The 18,274-nt window shown below is 43.9% G+C and overlaps 1 protein-coding gene across 1 annotated transcript in view; it reads left to right on the forward strand.

The window, feature by feature from the left end:
* Positions 1 to 224: 224 nt before the first annotated feature.
* LOC114040377 (scavenger receptor class B member 1-like) overlaps positions 225 to 18,274 on the forward strand; it is a 20,507-nt gene continuing 2,457 nt past the window's right edge. The window contains exons 1-6 of the mRNA XM_027858468.1: positions 225 to 406; positions 3,210 to 3,351; positions 8,415 to 8,618; positions 12,635 to 12,730; positions 14,041 to 14,156; positions 14,872 to 15,038. Coding sequence (XP_027714269.1) covers positions 225 to 406; positions 3,210 to 3,351; positions 8,415 to 8,618; positions 12,635 to 12,730; positions 14,041 to 14,156; positions 14,872 to 15,038 — 907 coding nt within the window. The remainder of the gene's footprint in view (positions 407 to 3,209; positions 3,352 to 8,414; positions 8,619 to 12,634; positions 12,731 to 14,040; positions 14,157 to 14,871; positions 15,039 to 18,274) is intronic.

The following is an 18,274-nucleotide window of genomic DNA, read 5'->3' on the forward strand; positions in this document are numbered from 1 at the left end:
CTGAGATGCACGGTTATCCTTCCTGCGCTAGCCCACGTGGTGCCCGTGCATCCTCCTTTGTCTTCCCTGGAGACCTTGGCAGCTCGTGCCTCATCTCAGAGTTCAGAGGCTGTCTCTAGAGTGCCAGGACCCACCATGGCAGCAGTGATGAAAAGACTTTTATTTGCCTGGATGCAAATACTAAACAAACCTTGTTGATTTTTTTTTTTTGTGTGTGTGTGTGTATGTGTGTGTCCTTTCCTTCACAGAATGTCAGGGTAGACCCCAACAGCCTGTCCTTCGAAATGTGGAAGCAGATCCCGGTTCCCTTCTACATGTCTGTGTACCTGTTTCACGTCCTGAACTCGGAGGAAGTGATGAAGGGGGAGAAGCCCAGCCTTCAGGAGCGGGGCCCCTACGTCTACAGGTGAGCAGCTCCCCAGGCCGCCTTCGGGTGCTGCGGGGAGGTGGACTCTGGCTGTGGTGCACCCCCGGGGAGCAGAGTGACAAGACTGGATCTGGCTGCCCACAGCAGCTCGCTGGCATTGAATGCTTGGGGCTTGCTGGGACAGCTGCACAGGGATGGCAGGGGGAGGGCGGCCTTGCGGTCACCAGAATCTCCTGGTCGTAGAGAAGGGGACATGTAAAGATCTGTGCTCATAGTGGAGGCCGAGTAGGTACTGCATTGAAGTTAGTTCATCTCGAACAGAATGATAAAATGTCATAATGTCATGGAGCATAGTTGAGTGAGCAAGCATTTATTAAGCACCTACTATGTGCTACTGAGGGTCAGGGATGCAAAGAAAGGCAAAAACAGTCCCTGCCTTAAAGGAGTTCCTGGTCTAATTGGGGGAGGGGAGGAGAAGCAGCACAACCTACAAACAAGAGGGTGTGTGTGTGTGTGTGTATGTGTGTGTGTGTGCTGTTTTTGCCATTTTACCCGAAGAAGCAGAAAAGACTGATAATACTTTGGTACCAAGACCTGGCATCTAGCCTCACAGGCCAGTGAAATCAGGGGCAGAAATAACCACCTGCAAATTTTTCAACCCGGGGCAGGAATTCTCACCCTGTGAATTAAGGAGAGGAGTGAGGACGCTTTGAGGGAGTCACTTTGATGAGGCATAAGGAGACCACACAGCAATAGCACCTAGCACCCATTTACTGACCAATTACTGAAGTGACCAAGAAGGTCACAGGACCCTGAGGTGGTCTGGTGACCACCCCTCGCTCCCCAGGAGGGGAATGTCTAATTCAGGACAGGTGTGATAAATAGCTTCCTAATCAATCGATCTCTGTTTATTAAATGCCTACTATGTGCCATGCATTCTGCTAAGGATACAAAAAGAGGCAAAAGGCAGTCCTTGCCCTCGAGGAACTTACAATCTAAGGGGGGAGATAACATGCAAATAAGTACATACAAATCAAGCTATATGCAGGATAAATAGGAGATAATTAAAAGAGAGGAGGTGCTGGAGTTAAGAGGGGTTGGGGAAAGCTTCTTGTAGAAGGTGGGTTTCATAGGTACTGATGTTTAGAAAGGCCTTAAAGCAAAGACAGAAATCCAGTCTTTGAGTACCTGAGGAAGACAGAGTTAAAAAGTGATTAGAAATCATGGTGCCCTGGAGACTATGTGCTGTTGGGTTTGGAGACCTGGACTCAGAATCAGAAGATCTGGGTTCAGATCCTGCTCCTGAAACCTATTGGCTGAGCTACCCTGGGTAAATCATTTAACTCCCTATTGCCCCAGACAGCTCTCTATGACAGGGATTCGTGGTCTCCTTTTCTGTCCTGCACTCTTTTAGCAACTGGGTAAAGTTCATCACGGTTTGTTATGTGCATAAAATAGAATCTATTGAATTACCAGAGGTTGTATTGAAGTACAGTTATCAGCCAGGGATGGTGCTTGCCTACGGGGGAGACAGAGGCTGGTGTGTCTCTTGAGTTTAGGAGTTCTGACCTCAGAAATGTTTCAGCCTAGTTAGTGTCCTCACTAACTGGGTGCCTCTGAAAGCAGGGGGCCAGGGTTGGGGTGGGGTAGGGGTCTGCCTAAGGAGGGGTAAAACTGACCCAGGGCAGAAAAATGGAGCAGGTCAAAGTGTCCTTGCTGATCAGTATTGGGATTGGACCGGAGAGTGACTGCTGCTGTGCCAGCTTGGGTGAGACACGAACACCCAGTTTTCAAAAAAAATAAAAAATACACTTATCAAAATATTTTAAAAGTTCACGGACCCAGGTTCCAAAACCCTGCTCCATCTAAAACTAGACTTTGCAGAAAGGCACTGATCTTCATTGATAAATGGACTTCCTCACCATGAACTTCCCATACGGAGGGATTTTTTAACTTGGGGTACACTAACACCTTCTTTTCCCTCCCCTTTCCTCTGCAGGGTACCATGGATAGATTTCAGGGGTTTGTCAATTTGGGTAGGAAAAAAGTTACATCTTTACTTCTGCTAATGTTTAGTTTCCTTGGTCTTCCTGTGTATTTTATTTTGTGCAATTAAAACATGGTTCTGAGAAGGGATCCATAGACTTCATCAGATTGACTGCTTAAGGCTTTCAGGACACACAAAAAGTTAAAGAATTCTTGCTCTATACCAGTGAAATCACAGGGTGTTTATGTTTGTTTGTTTGTTTGTTTTGTTAAGTGGTAGCATTGAGATTTTTTTCATGGAAGGCTTCCTGGAAGAGGTAGACTTTGAGCTATTAATTACCATAAGTAGAGTGTGTTTGTGGGATTTACAGGGCCCTGGATGGGATCCCTGGAATGTTAGTCGCATGGGGAGTTTTGCCAAGAATACCCGATATCATAAATCTCTATATAAGAAGTCAGGAACATGTGGGTACAGGACTGCTGGGACCCTGCAGTCTGAATTCTGGTTTTGTTGGAGCAAGAGAGAGGGGTGCTAAGGAGCGTCAGGGCAGAATGCCTGGGGGAGGTGAGCTGAGGTTGGGAGGGGTAGTGTTACAGCAACTGAGAAGGGGATTCCTTGTCAAAGCATTTACTAATTTTGCTCAGCCCTGGGAATATACGTAGCAAAGGGAGGTGGTCTCTGCTTTCAAGGACTTCCTATCTAATTGGGGGAGATATTTAAAGCAGAGAGCCCTGTTACAAGGCTCTGAATAGTCTGTGTGAAGGGCTGACATAGAGGAGATGTCCCTGGGAATGAAGTGTGTGAGAGATGTTGGCAGATGGGGCGCTTATGGGTCCCCTTTGTTTGTTTTTACAGAGAATACAGAGAGAAAAGAAACATCACTTTCAATGACAATGACACGGTGTCCTTCTTAGAATATCGGACTTTTGTGTTCCAGCCTCAAATGTCCCATGGCTTAGAAACCGATTATATCGTGATGCCCAACATCTTGGTCTTGGTGAGTCCAGTGCACACTGCCACAGACAGCTACCTGGTACAGCGGGTGAGAGGACAGGATTTGGTGGCAGGAAGACCTGAGTTCAGATCCCCCCTCTGATCATTGCTTGCCTTTTCTCCATTGTTATCCTTCTTGACCACTCTGAAACCTTTGACACTGTTGAGCATCCTCTTTTCTTCTCTTGAGGTTTTCGGGACACTGATCTCTCCTGGTTCTTCTCTTACCCGTCTGACCACTGCCCAGTCTCCTTTGCTGGATCTTCACCTAGGTCCTCCTTCGCTTCCCCTTCTCCTCCTTCTCCTTCCCCATCCCCCCTTCTCCCCATACACCATTTCATTTGGGGAGCTTATCAGCTCCCATGGATCCCGTCGTCATCTCTATGAGGATAGCTCTCACATCTACCTCTCCAGCCCCACCCTCTTTCCTAACTTTCAGACTTCCGTGTCTAACTGCCTATTGGGCCATCCTGTAGGCGTTTTAAATGCAAATGTCCAAAATGGGACTCTTATCATCCTTTCCCTATTACTGACTTCTTTCTTCCTGTCAAAGGCAGCCTCTGAGTCATCCGAGCTCAGATTCTCCATCCCTCTCCTCCCCCGCTTCCAGTCAGTTGCTAAGGCTTCTCTCCTCTTTGTCCTTGGTAACGTCTTCTCTCCTCTGATGCTGCCACTGGCGTGCAGATGCTCATCACCTTGTATCTGGACTGCGAATTGGTCCCTCCTCTCTCTGCTCCATCCTCCAATCATTTGTCACGTTGATCTTCCCAAAGCACAGGTCTGACCATGGCACACACCCTCCCCTCCCTCCTCTCCCAGATGTCAACAAAGACTCCACTAGAAAGATGGGGGGGGGGTGGAATGTAAGAGCCTGCATCTGAGCTAGGTTTTCAAGTCAATAAGCCAAGTCAACAAGCATTTATTAAGTGCTTACTTTGTGCCAGGCATTGTGCTAAGCACATCAGGAAGGCAAAAATAAGGTTCCTGCCCTCAAGGAGTTTCCAGTCGAAGGTTCTAAAGGAAACCAGGGATTCTGAGAGGCGAGGTCAAAGAAGGAGGGAACCCCATGCAAAGGGAACAGGGAGGGCCAAGGCACCAGGGCTAAAGATGGAGGGTCGGGTGAGAGGAGTGTTTAGAGGCCAGTTTGACTGGACCACAGAGTATATGAGGAGGACTGATGTCCAATAAGCCTCCAAAGGCAGGTGGCAGTCAGGTCCAGAAAGGGGGGGAGTTTGGATTTGATCCTGGAGACCATAGGAGCCACTGAAGTTTCTTGAGCAAAAGAGTGACCCGTTCACTCCTACAAATTCCAGTGGCTTCCTGTCACCTTCAGTATCAAAATTTTCTGTTTGACTTTTAAGCTTCTTCATAATCTGGGCCCTCCCCCCTTTTACCTTTCCTGTCTTCTTGTACTTTACTCCTTCCCTTGTCTTCCGCAGTCCAGTGACACTGACGTCTTGACTGCCCTACCAACAATGCACTTCATCTCCTGACTTCAGGCACTGTTGCTGGCTGTCTCCCATTCCTGGAAAACACACACACACACACTCTCTCTCTCTCTCCCTCTCTCCCTCTCCCCCTCTCCCTCTCCCCCTCCTCTCTTTCTTTTTCTTTCTCTCTCCTCTCTCCCCCTCTCCTCTCTCCCTCTCTCCCTCTCTCTTTTCCTCTTCTCTCTCTTTTTCTTTCTCTGTTTCTCTTCTCTTTGTCTCTCTCCTCTCTCTCTGTGTCTCTCTTTTTCTGTCTCCCCCTCCTCTCTGTCTGTCTTTCTCTCTGTGTCTCCCCCTCCTCTCCTTCTGTCTTTCTGTCTCTCCATCTCTCCCCCTCCTCTCTGTCTCTTTGTCTCTCTCTCTCTGTCTTGCCTCTACCTCTTGGAAGTTTCAGTTAAAATCCCACCTTGAAGAAGCCTTTCCCAGGCCTCCTTAATGCCTTCTCTCTCTTAATTATCTCTAGTTTATCCTCTATATACTTTGTCCAAAATTTTTTCCATGTTGTCTCTCCCATTAGACTGTGAGCCCCTTGAGGGCAGGGGCTGTCTTCTGCCCTTCTTTGAAGCTGCAGTTTTACACAGTGCCTGGTGCATAGTTGGCACTTAATACATGCTTATTGACTTGACTCGTTCATTGTGTGACCCTAGACAATTCACTTAACCTCTGTCTTCCTCAGTTTCTACATCTGTAAAATGGAGATAATAACAGCTCCTATGTCGCAAGGTTGTTCTGAAATGGGGAGAAGGGATCTGAACACAGTGGAAAATATGGCGGATTTGGAGAACCAGGAGAGCTGGTTCAAATCTCACTTCTGATGTTAAGTACCAATTCTGGGAGAGAGTAAGTGAACTTACTCAGGATATCTTGAGGGAATGACTGCCTTCTCTGATGGGTCAGGAAAGGGAGGCCAAGTCAGACAGAAAAAGGACTGATGAGATGTCCTTGTATTTCATCTTGAAATTCCGGAAGGAATGGGGAAGAGGAGGCTGGGGCAGACATCCACGGTCATCGTGGTTTGTATTACTAAGAGCAATGATGCTGTGCTTTTGTGTGGCCCTTTAAAGTCTTTCCAAGGGCATTTTAATTTCTTAATCTTTAAAATTTTTTTCCAATTACATGTAAAAACAATCTTTGATATTTGTTTTTAAATTTTAAGTATCAAATTCTATCCCTCCCCTCACTCGTCCTTGAGAAGACAAGTAATTTGATAACAGTTCTACCTGTGCAATCATGCAAAACACACTTCCATATTAGTTGTGTTGTGAAAGAAAACACAAACAAAAAACTCCAAGAAAAATAAAGAGAGTGAAAAATAGTACGCTTCAATCTGCATTTGGACCCTATCACTTCTTTCTCTGGAGGTGGAGAGCATCTTTCATTGTTTTGGATTATTGTATTACCGAGAGCCGCCAAATCATTGGGAGCTGATCATCATAGAGGATCGCTGTTACTGTGGACAGTTCTGGTTCTCCTCACTTCACTTTGCCTCAGTTCATCTAAGTCTTCCCAGGTTTTTCTGAAGTCTTCCTGCTCATCATTTCTTACAGCACAATAGTATTCCATTCCATTCATATACGACAACTTGTTCAGCCATTCCCCAATTGGTGGGCATCCCTCAGTTTCCAGTTCTTTGCCACAGCAAAAAGAGCTGCTATAAATATTTTTGTATACTTGGGTCCTTTTCCTTTTTGTTTTTTATCTCTTTGAGATAGAAACCTAGTAATTATATTGCTGGGTCAAAGGTTTTGTGCACAGTTTTATAGCCCTTTGGGCATAGTTCCTAATTGCTCTTCAGAATGGTTGAATCAATTCACAACTCCACCCACAGTGCATTCATTAGAGACCCAGTTTTCCTACATCCCCTCCAGCATTTGTCGTTTTTCTTTTCTGTCATATTAGCCAGTGTGGTAGGTGTGAGGGGGTACCTCAGAGTTGTTTTAATTTGCATTTCTCTAATAAATAGATTTAGAACATTTTTTTTCACATGACTATAGGTAGTTTTAATTTCTTCATCTGAAAACTGCCTGTTCATATCCTTTGACCATGTATCAATTGGGGAATGACTTATATTCTTATAAGTTTGACCCAATTCTCTACATATTGGAGAAATGTTAGTGTCTTAATCAGAATATCTTTAGGGGGCAGGATCCCACCACTTACCTAAAGAAGGTAGGTAGTGGGGGGTGGGGAGGAGGTCAGGCACTGTGCCCATTTGACAGATGGGAAGACTGAGTAGACAGATTAAAGGGACTTAGCCAGGGTTGTAAATATTTTTTAACAACTATCCCTCCCCTCCCCCAAAATACTGCATTTTTAACACTTTTTCCATCACTTTCTTAAGTGAAAATAATCAATAAAACAATAAATCAAGCATTTGCTGATTTCTGAGGTGTAAATTCTTTTTTTTTTTCTTTTTGGTGAGGCAATTGGGGTTAAGTGACTTGCCCAGGGTCACACAGCTATTAAGTGTTATGTATCTGAGGCCGGATTTGAACTCAGATCCTCCTGAATCCAGGGCCGGTGCTCTATCCACTGCGCCACCTAGCTTCCCCAAGGTGTAAATTCTTACACTGGCAATTTAACAATGTGAGCTAGCTCCAGCACCATCCTGGATTTAGCCCTTTCAGGTCCATCATCCAGATGGCAGCCAGAGCAATAATCCTAAAGCATAGGTCTGAACCGGTCACTCCTTTGCTCAAGAAACTTCAGTGGCTCCTATGGTCTCCAGGATCAAATCCAAACTCCCCCCCTTTCTGGACCTGACTGCCACCTGCCTTTGGAGGCTTATTGGACATCAGTCCTCCTCATATACTCTGTGGTCCAGTCAAACTGGCCTCTAAACGCTCCTCTCACCCGACCCTCCATCTTTAGCCCTGGTGCCTTGGCCCTCCCTGTTCCCTTTGCGTGGGGTTCCCTCCTTCTTTGACCTCGCCTCTCAGAATCCCTGGTTTCCTTTAGAACCTTCAACTGGAAACTCTTTGAGGGTTTTTGACTTTCTGTTGTGCTTAGCACAATGCCTGGCACACAGTAAGCACTTAATAAATGCTTGTTGACTTCACTTGAAAACCTGGCTCAGATGCAGGCTCTTGTACTTTCCACCACCCCTCCCTGTCTTTCTGGTGGAGTCTTTCTTGACTGCTGGGAGGGGAGGATGGGAATTGAATATCAGCCTGCATCTTAGGAAATGGGCACCCACTTCTTGGTCTGTGGTGTCAGTCAATAAACATTTATTAAAGGCCTACAGTGTGCCAGGAACTGTGCTAAGTGCTGATAACACAAAGAAAGACAAAAGAGCATCCCTGCCCTCACAGGGAGTTGACAGTCTAATGGAGGAAACAACATACAAACCAGTCATGGACAGGATAAATTCGAGACGATCCGCAGGGGAGGCTTCAGAATTCAGGGGGTAGGGAAAGGCTTCTTGCAGAAGAAGGTGAGGTTTTAGCTGGGACTTGAAAACCTATTTGATAATAATAAAGGTCAGGGTGTGGTGGGTGGTAGAGGATCCCTCTTTCCCCCCCTGGTCTTGAGCCCCAGATCTCCTGATAACGTCAGTGTCTTCTCCCCTGCTGTGTTCTAGGTGTCCTCGGTGATGATGGAACACAGACCCATGTCCATGAAACTGCTCATGAGCCTGTCATTCAGCATGTTTGGCCAGCGGGCCTTCATGAACCGCACGGTGGGGGAGATCATGTGGGGTTATCGCGATCCCCTCATTGATCTGCTGAATAAATACTTCCCTAACATGTTGCCATTTAAGGATAAATTTGGCTTATTTTCACAGGTGAGTCGGAATGTGTCAAAATACACCACACACACACACACACACACACACACACACACACACACATACACGCACATGGCTGGTTAGCTTGTCCTTTGAAAAGGAGTTTTGTTTTTTGTTTTTGTTTTTGTTTTTTTTTTGTTTTTGCTTTTTGGTGAGGCAGTCGGGGTTAAGTGACTTGCCCAGGTCATACAGCTAGTAAATGTCGTGTTTGAGGCTGGTCAGGTCCTCCTTACTCCAAGGCCAGAGCTTTATCCACTGTGTCACCTAGCTGTCCCCTAGCTTGTCCTTTGAAAGCAAATACCCCAAACCCAATCAGTTGCTGTTTTTCTGTGTATAGAGCATACCCATGAAAAAAATTTATCTTTGTCTTTTGTTTTCATGTCACACTCTTTCCCTCTTTTGCTGGCTCCCCACCCCATTTTAGTCCAGTGGGTCTTCCTTTATGACAAAGATCAAAAAAAAAATTAGAAAAACCAGTGGCCTTGAGGGCCCATGGAACATTCTCCACTCATATTTCCCAATCTTCCTGACAGAAACAGGGAGGCTTCTGCTACTCTGCAGGCTTGCCAGGTATAACGTGAAATTGGCACGAACAATAATAAACAAATAAATGAATGAAACATTCTTTCCTAGACATGGTGTGAAATTAGCATAGATCAAATGAATGATTGAATGAATGAAACATTTTTTGCCAGGTATAGTGTGAAATTAGTATGAAAAAAGTAAACAAATAAATAAACACATAAATAAACAAAACACTCTTTGCTAGCTGTAGTGTCAAATGAGCATGGATAAAATCAATAAATGAATGGATGAAACATTCTTTGCCAGGTATAGTGTGAAATTAGCATGAATAAAATAAATAAATAAATGAATGGATTTCATTTATTGATAAATGATAAATAAATTGATAAATGATAAACATAAATAAATAAATAAATAAAACACTCTTTGCTAGATATAGTGTGAAATTAGCATGGATAAAATAAATGAATGAATGAAACATTCTTTGCTAGGTATAGTGTGAAATTAGCATGGATAAAATGAATGAATGAATGAAGCATTCTTTGCCAGGTATAGTGTGAAAATAGTATGAACAATAAACAAATAAATAAACAAAACACTCTTTGCTAGATATAGTGTGAAATTAGCATCAATAAATAAACAAATGAATAAACAAGCAGATAAAACATTCTTTTCCAGGCCACCCACCATCCCGTGTGTACACCCTAAACGTGGGAATTTGTAAACAGTGTCTGACACTTAGCAGATACTTAATCGATGCTCACTGATTGATAGATTAAATTGTTGCTCAGAGTATCTGACATGGATGGGAAGGCTCATTCATTCCAACCATGCCCTCAACAGCTGGTGGCCTTCTGTTCCCCTTTAGAATTAGACCCATTGACCATTAGCAGTAGAAGGGGCCTTGTGTATTCTGGCGCCATCATTTGACTGAGGTTATACCAAGGCCCAGTGAGAGGAAATTACTTGTTTAACAACATCCAGAAAGTTAGCAGCAGAAGAATAGGGAAGGACTGTTTCTGCTGTTCTAAGCCCCTTTTAATGTAACCCTAGGCTTTGTGGTGGGTGAGCATTTCGGAATCACAGAATTTGAGAGGGACTGAAATGGCCATTGAGTTCAACTTATACTGAAATTTAATATTTTATTTTTTTCCCCAATTACATGTAAAAACAAGTTTTAATATTCATTTTTTTAGAATTTCTGAGCTCCAAATTTCCTCCCTTTCTCTCCCTCCCCTACCCTTTTCATTGAGAAGGTGACCTTCCATTTTGGTCATCCATCCCATACTCATAAAAAATCTCCATTCAGGGGGCAGCTAGTTGGCGAAGTGGATAGAGCACCGGCCCTGGAATCAGGAGGACCTGAGTTCAAATCTGGCCTCAGAGACATGATACTTACAAGCTATGTGACCCTAGGCTAGTCACTTAAACCTGATTGCCTCGCCCCCCCCAAAAAAAATCCATCCAGTGATTATTTGTCCTCTGTGCTAGAATACTCCCCATCCTTCTCCATCCCAATGAGAGGGAACACATCATCTCTCAAGCTGGCCAATTCCCTTTTAGATAGTTCTTCATTTTTACAGAGAGGGAAATTGAGGCACAGGGAAGCTAAGTGAGTTGGCCAAGGTTACAAAAGTAGCTGAGTGTTAGAGATAGGATTTGAACCCAGGGCCTCTGACTACAGAACGAAGACTCTGTTATATACACCGTAATGGTCTTTGTGAATTGCTGTGACTGAAAAAAAATCATTCAGCCAGTCAGTAGACATTTACTAATTACCTACTATGTGCTAGGCACTGTGCTAAGTAAACATTGGGGATACAAAGAAAGGTAAAAGAAAGTCCTAGCCCTCCAAGAGCTTACAGTCTAACATACGTAAACAACTATGGCAAATGTCAACTTGCTCATGGTCGGTGCTCAGATGTCTGACATGGAGTCCGTCCACCATCAGGGAGGCCCGTCCTTGAGGCCTCTGCAGTTTGGGAGGACCTGCCCAAAGCTAGATGTTGTTGGCATCGCTTTGGAGAAAAATCCTCGATAAGTGAGCCTGTGAGTTCAGGGCTAGTGTCCTGATCAAGGGTTAACAACCTCCTCTAAAAATTAGGGCGATCTGACCTCGAGGAAGGAAAAAATGCTTGGTAGGCTAAAACACTGGGCAGAATCAAGTATGATGAGACAGCTAGGTGGTGCATTAGAGCCCTGAGCCTAAAATCATGAAGACCTGAATTCAAATCCAGCCTCGTGTACTTCCTAGCTCTGTGACCGTGGGCAAAGCATTTAATCTCTGTCTTCCTCAGTTTCCTCAACTGTAAAATGGGGACAATAACCACCTCTTTCTCAGGATTGTTGTGAGGATCAAAATGGGATAATATTTGTAAGACACTTAGCACAACGCCTCGAAGAGAGTAGGTGCTATGTGTTGTCTTTCAGTCGTATCCAACTCTTGGTGACCCCGTTTGGGATTTTCTTGCAGAGATCCTGGAGTGGATTGCTATTTCTTTCTCCAGCTCATTTTACAGATGAGAAAACTGAGGCAAGCAGGGTTAAGTGACTTGCCCAGGATCACACAACTAGGAAGTGTCTAAGGCCAGATTTGAGCTCAGGAAGATGGGTCTTCCTGACCCCAGGCCCAGCATTCTATCCACTGCACCACCTAGCAAACTATTTGACGTGGATTCAAAAAAATCAATGCCACGAGGACAGGACAGATGAGACATGGTTAGATAGTTTATCTGTAAAAAATTGTGTGTGTGTGGGGATGTTAGTAGACTTTATGCCCACTATTAGTCAACAGTTGGATATGACAGTTTATAAAAAGCTAATGTGGGGGCAGGTAGGTGGCACAGTGGATAGAGCACTGGCCCTGGTTTCAGAAGGACCTGAGTTCAAATCCAGCCTCAGACACATAACACTTACTACCTGTGTGACCCTGGGTAAGTCACTTAACCCCATTGCCTAGCCAAAAAAAAAAAAAAAAGCTAATGTGATTTTAGGCTGCATTAAGAGCCATAGCATCCGTGATGTTTTGGGAATTGTTAGTAGGGCAGCTAGTGGATAGAGTGCCAGGCCTGGAGGCAAGAAATCCTGAGATCAAATGTACCCTCAAACACCTGCTAACTGTGTGACCCTGGACAAGTCACTTAACCTTGTTTGCCTCAGTTTCCTCATCTGTCAAATGAGCTAGAGAAAGAAATGGCCAACCACTCCAATATCTCTGCCAAGAAAACCCCAAATGGGGGCACAAAGAATCAGACGTGATTGAAATGACTGAACAAGAATATAAAGTAATTCTCATAACAAGTGTGGAAATCTGATGATGTGATTCCTGAAAGCATATAGGAGCACTCCCATCTTCAGTACCTTCCTCTCTGTCTCAGAATACAATGAATTCTCATATAAATAAAGAATCATTGAATTAAATTGAATGAGCCTACTCATTCACTGAGTTCCCCAGGAGACTTGACTTGTGTCTTTCCAATTATTTGTAGTTAAACGACTCCAATTCAGGATTGTTCACTGTGTTTACCGGGGTCAAAGACTTCAGCAAAATCCATCTGGTGGATAAGTGGAATGGTAAGAGCAAGGTAAGAAGAAGGATAATAATAACTGATGTTAAATGCTACTTCTTTTTACATTATTTCAATTGACCCCTATAATTAATCAAAAAATATTTTTTATTTTAATGTTTCAATTAATAATCATTTCCTCTTCCCCCCCCCCAAACCCAAACCAAATCAAAACTTTGTAACAAATGTTCATCATTGAGCAAACTAAATTCCTGTATTGGCTATGTTCAAAAAAGGTGTATATCATTCTTTCATTTAGTAATTACTCCTTTGTGAAGAGGTGGGGAGCATCTTTCATTATCAGTCTTCTGGAATCATGAATGATTATTGCATTGATCAGCATTGAAGTTGGTCAAGATTGTTCATTTTTACTGTATTGTTAATATAGCATAAATTGTTCTCCTGGTTCTGCTCACTGCTTTGCATCAGTTCATACAAGTCTTCCTAGATTTCTCTGAAACCATCTTTCATCATTTCCTATGGCACAGTAGAATGCCATTATATTCATATACCACAATTCAATAAACATTTAAACACCTTGGGAATTCCAAGGCAAAAAAAGGAAAAGTATTTGCCCTCAAGGACTTTATACTCTAATAAGGGAGAAAGCTTGCAAAGATATATATATATATATATATGTATATATATATATATATGTATATATATATATGTACACACACACACACACATATATGTACATGGCATATTCAAATCAAATGTAAGGTAACTTTGGGAGAAAAGGTTGGTAGCTGAGGGGACCAGGGAAGACCTCATGTAGAAGGTGGAATTGGTGGCAAACCTTGAGAGAAGCCAGGATTTCCAAGAGATGAGGTAAGAAGGGAGAGTATTCTAGGCATGGTGGACAGCCAGTGGGGACAGGAGATATGTCATGTATTAGGAAGAAAATAGTGTCCACATGAGCAGGTATTATTATCCCCACTTGACAGATGGGGAAGTGATAACTCATAAAGGTTAAATGATTTGTCCGTGGATATACAGTTAATAAGTGTTTGAGGTCAGATTCACATCTTAAATGTTTATTTAATTGATTTGTGGACTAATACAGCTAAATTCACAGTCTTATCTCCAGGAAGTTGCTCATGGGTGACCCAAGTTTTGAGGTCATTATAACTCATGAAGCTATCTACAGGACATGTGTTGGAAACCATCATAAGCATCAGAAGAGAATTAATTCTCCTTTCCCTTTTTAATTTGTTACTGTTAACAAACTTACCGTGAGCAAATTTGTTAGTGTTAACAAAATCGATGTTGCTAACAAATGTGTTAATTTGTTATTGTTAACAAATTTGTTGATTTGTTGTTATTAGTTAAACTTCTGGAATTCAGACCAGTGCAATATGATTAATGGGACAGCTGGACAGATGTGGGCCCCTTTCATGACTCCAGAGTATAACCTTCAATTCTACAGCCCGGAGGCCTGTCGGTAATGACTCTTATTTATGACTTGATTAGGGGCAGTATGCCGGGCCATTCCCAGGGTGACAGGATCCACTCCCTCATCCCATCTGAGCTTGTATTGGCAAAATCACAATGACAAAGCTGAAAAAGGGACTTTTGGAAACCAGCTGTCCCAGTTTACTCATTTGATAGCAAGAGGAAACCAAGTTCTGGAGAAGGGGAAGTGACCTGCTCCCATGTCCTCTGTGTGTGTGTGTAAGTGTGTGTATGTGTGTGTGTGTGTGTGTGTACACATACACAACAAGTCTTTGCCTTATTACCATGTCTTTAAAAAGTTGTATTGATACCTTTTGTCTCTACGTTACAGTCATTTCCATAATTAGCCCGCCTCCCTCCCGTATCCATTGGGGAATGTGTTTTTTACCAATGAATTAAAAATAAGGGGGAGAAAAAGCAGTTTAGCCAACTACCAGCAACTGGATTTGCCAGGCTCTGCAGTAACCCACACCGCTTTACCTGTGCAGTGAAGGGAGGGATTATCATAAATCTGTTTGAAGAGTAAAGTCTGAAGTCAAATCAGGTTTATGGTAGAACCAAGATGAAAAACCAAGTTTCCTCTTGACCTCCCAGTCCAGCCGCACTTTTGGTTTCTTGGGGAGCTAACCGACAGACTGATATTTTTATCTTTCTGGTTGTCGATGATACTTTCTTTAGTTCTTTTTCTCTTTTGACCCCTCTAGGTCTTTGAGTTTTGAATATGAAAAGTCAGGAGAGTTCAAAGGTATTCCTACTTATCGATTTGTGGCCCCTAACACCATATTTGCCAACGGGTCTGTGTACCCACCGAATGAAGGTTTCTGTCCTTGCCTGAAGTCGGGAATCCAGAATATGAGCTCTTGTCAGTTAAGTAAGTAATACGCCCTCTGGGATTAGTTTGTCTTCAAGATCTCTGGTCATTCTGTCATCGTCTTGGTAGTAAGCATCTGGTTGCTTCTTTTTGTAAGCACATAATATGTGTCAGGCACACGTAAGTGCCAGGAGTACAGAGAAAGGCAAAAAACCGAAACCAAAAACAAACTACAGTCCTCGTCCTCAGGGCAGTCCCCATTCGGATGGGGGCGGGGATGGGAAAAGCTGGTCATTAGAAACATAATAAAAGTAAATTCAATGATACGTAAGCTCCAGAATTAGAATTGAGGTTCTCTGAATATAGGTGGTGGCAGAATAATTGGTGACATTCCCTCTCTTTTCCCCATATGTCTTCCTTGCCAGCATGATGAGATCCTAGGGGTGGGCCATGTTGCTGCGAGACTGGCAGAATTTCCTTTGGAATAAATACTCTGCCAGTTTGGGTGAGCCCCTAGGTTTCAAAGTCCCCTTCACCCACACTGATCTCACCCTTCTCCTTCAGTGACCAGTGCAAAGAAGGGTGTGGATCAACTAGAGAGTGACCAGAAGAGGGCCAGCAGGGTGGTCAAGAGAAGGTTGGCCTTGGAGTCAGGAAGACCTGAGTTCCAATCCTGCCTCTGTTATTAGCTCTTCTCCCTCTTCATCTTCCCTTCCCTCCCCCGCCCTCTTCCTCCCTGAACAAATTGCTCAGCCTCAGTTTCCTCTTCTGTAAAATGAAGGGGTTGGGCCAGATGGCCTTAGAAGTTTCATCCCTGGGGCAGCTAGGTGGTACAGTGGATAGAGCACCAGCTCCAGAGTCAGGAGGACCTGAGTTCAAATCCAGCCTCAGATACTTGATACTTACGAGCTCTGTGACCCTGGGCAAGTCACTTAACCCAAACTGCCTGGCCAAAAAAAAAAAAAAAAGGAAAAAAAAAGGAAAAAAAAAGAAAAGAAGTTTCATCCCTTGGACCATCTCCATATTGAAGATTCTGTATCTTCCAATTAAGCATTTCCATTGTTTTTTTATTTCACATAGATGCGTCTCCCCTATTCCTAGCTAGATCATAATTATAGCCAGCATTTCTATAGTACATCAGAATTTGCAAAGCAAGCCCTCCCAGCCAAGGAAGAGCTCAGCTGGGGTCTGGCCAAGCTACAAGGTATTTGGTGGTGCTTATTTTAACTAATTCTTTTTGAGATGTCTAGGTGGTATAGTAGATGGAGATAATATACGTTATCTCATCTTATCCTCCTAATAACCCTGGGAAGTAGGTGCTGTCCTTATCCCCATTTTACAGGTAAGGAGACTGAGGCAAACAGAGTATTAAGTAATAACTATAATAACAACAGCTAACATTTATATAGTACTTATTCTGGGCCAGGCACTGTACTAAGTGGTTTACAATTATTATCTCATTTGGTTCTCATAACAAAAAATGAAGGTAGGTGTTCTCATCATGCCCATTTTATAGATGAGGAAAGTGAGGCAAGCAGAGATGAAGTGACTTACCCAGGGTCACACAGCTAGGAAGTATCAGAGGTAGGATTTGAACTCTGGTCTTCCTGACTCCAAGCATGGTACTCCATCCACTGTGCCACCTAGTTTTCTCTTCTTACTTGATTCTGCTCAGTGTTTTAGCTTACTAAGATCTTTCTTGCTTCCTAAGTTTTAGAGTAGATTGTTAGCCCTAGTCAGTTTCTTCATGCCTGCAATGCCACAAGTGGGCACCCTGTTAATTCTTTACCCTTGGGCAACCCCGATTGCTGTGCCCTAGTTACAACTCCTTCCAGACTCCCTTGAACATCTGCCTCAGCTCCGGAGCAGCTGGCTTCCACTCGAGCCTGGCAGGTGAATTGTATTCCCAATCAATGTCCTTGGGCAGTGGCCCGATGGGTCATGTTGCTCTCTAGCGAAACAGAAGAGGATTTTCTGTAAGGTTTCTCTTGCAGAGGCCACAAGACTGTAACTAGACATTTTCTTTTCTTGCATGGCAAACAGTGCAGAAATTAGTCCAGGGTGCAGATTGCACGGCACAAGCCCTCAGACGCTGCTGGGGAGGCTGTCATGGGAGCCAGGGAGGAGCTCAGCTTGGGTTTGGCCAGTAGCAAGATACTTGGTAGTTTCCAGGTTAACTCAGTCTTTTGGGGGCATCCAGGTGGCTCAGTGCACAGCGCACTGGACCTGGAGTCAGGAAGACCAGTCTGACCTCAGACTGTTGCTGAGCTGTGTGATCCTGGGCAAGTCGCTTAAACTCTGTTTGCTTCAGTTTTCCAGTCTATAAAATGGGAATAATGATAGCACCTCCTTCCTAGGGTTGTAATGTGCTTTGCAAACCTTAAAGCTATGTAATTGCTGGCTATTGTTGCTAACTAGGTGCTGAGTTTGACTGTATCTAGACAGTAGAAGGACTGTGAGTGTTGCTGAGGGCGCTCTGTAAATGAAGGCACCCAGGGACAGAGCCTTAGTCACCTCGCCCCATGCTAGTTATGGCCCTGAGAGATGCCCAAGTACACCCAACATGCTTACACCTGTTTGTAAGGACTGAGAACTTGAAAGGGCCTCAGAGGTCATTTGGTGAAGTGATTCTCAAATTTTTGGGTCTCAGGACCTCCTTACACTCTTAAAAATTATTAAGGATTCTCTCCCCCTCCCCACCCCAAAGAGCTTCTGTTTCTATGTGTTAGAGCTACTGATATTTACAATATGAGAAATTTAAAAGGCTTTGAATTATTATGAAAGTAATGTTGATCTCATGGAACACCCCTCACCCCAAAAGAATCTCGGGGTCTCCCAGGGGTGTGCAGACCACACTTTGCTACATTTTAGTCCCAATCCCTCAATTTTCAGATGAGGAAACTGTACTTTGGAGAGAGAAAGAGAGGGGGGAGGGAGGGAGAGAGAGAGAGGAGAGAGAAAGAGAGAGGAGAGGTAGAGAGAGACAGAGACAGAGAGACAAAGAGGGAGAGCGGGGGGGAGAGAGGGGTAGAGAGAGACAGAAAGAGACAGTGATACAGAGAGACAGAGACAGAGAGATAAAGAGAGTGAGGAGAGAGAGACAGAGACAAAGACAGAGAGAGAGACAGAGAGAGTGGAGAGAGAGAGACAGAGACACAGAGACAGAAAGACAAAGAGAGAGTAGGGAGAGAGACACAGAGACAGAGAGAGTAGGGAGAGACACACAGAGACACAGAAACAGAGAGACAGAGGCAGAGAGAGGAGAGGCAGAGAGAAAGAGACAGAGACATAGAGAC

Source organism: Vombatus ursinus, unplaced genomic scaffold, assembly GCF_900497805.2.
Source record: "Vombatus ursinus unplaced genomic scaffold, bare-nosed wombat genome assembly UNPS02013021.1, whole genome shotgun sequence".
Classification (NCBI taxonomy): domain Eukaryota; kingdom Metazoa; phylum Chordata; class Mammalia; order Diprotodontia; family Vombatidae; genus Vombatus; species Vombatus ursinus.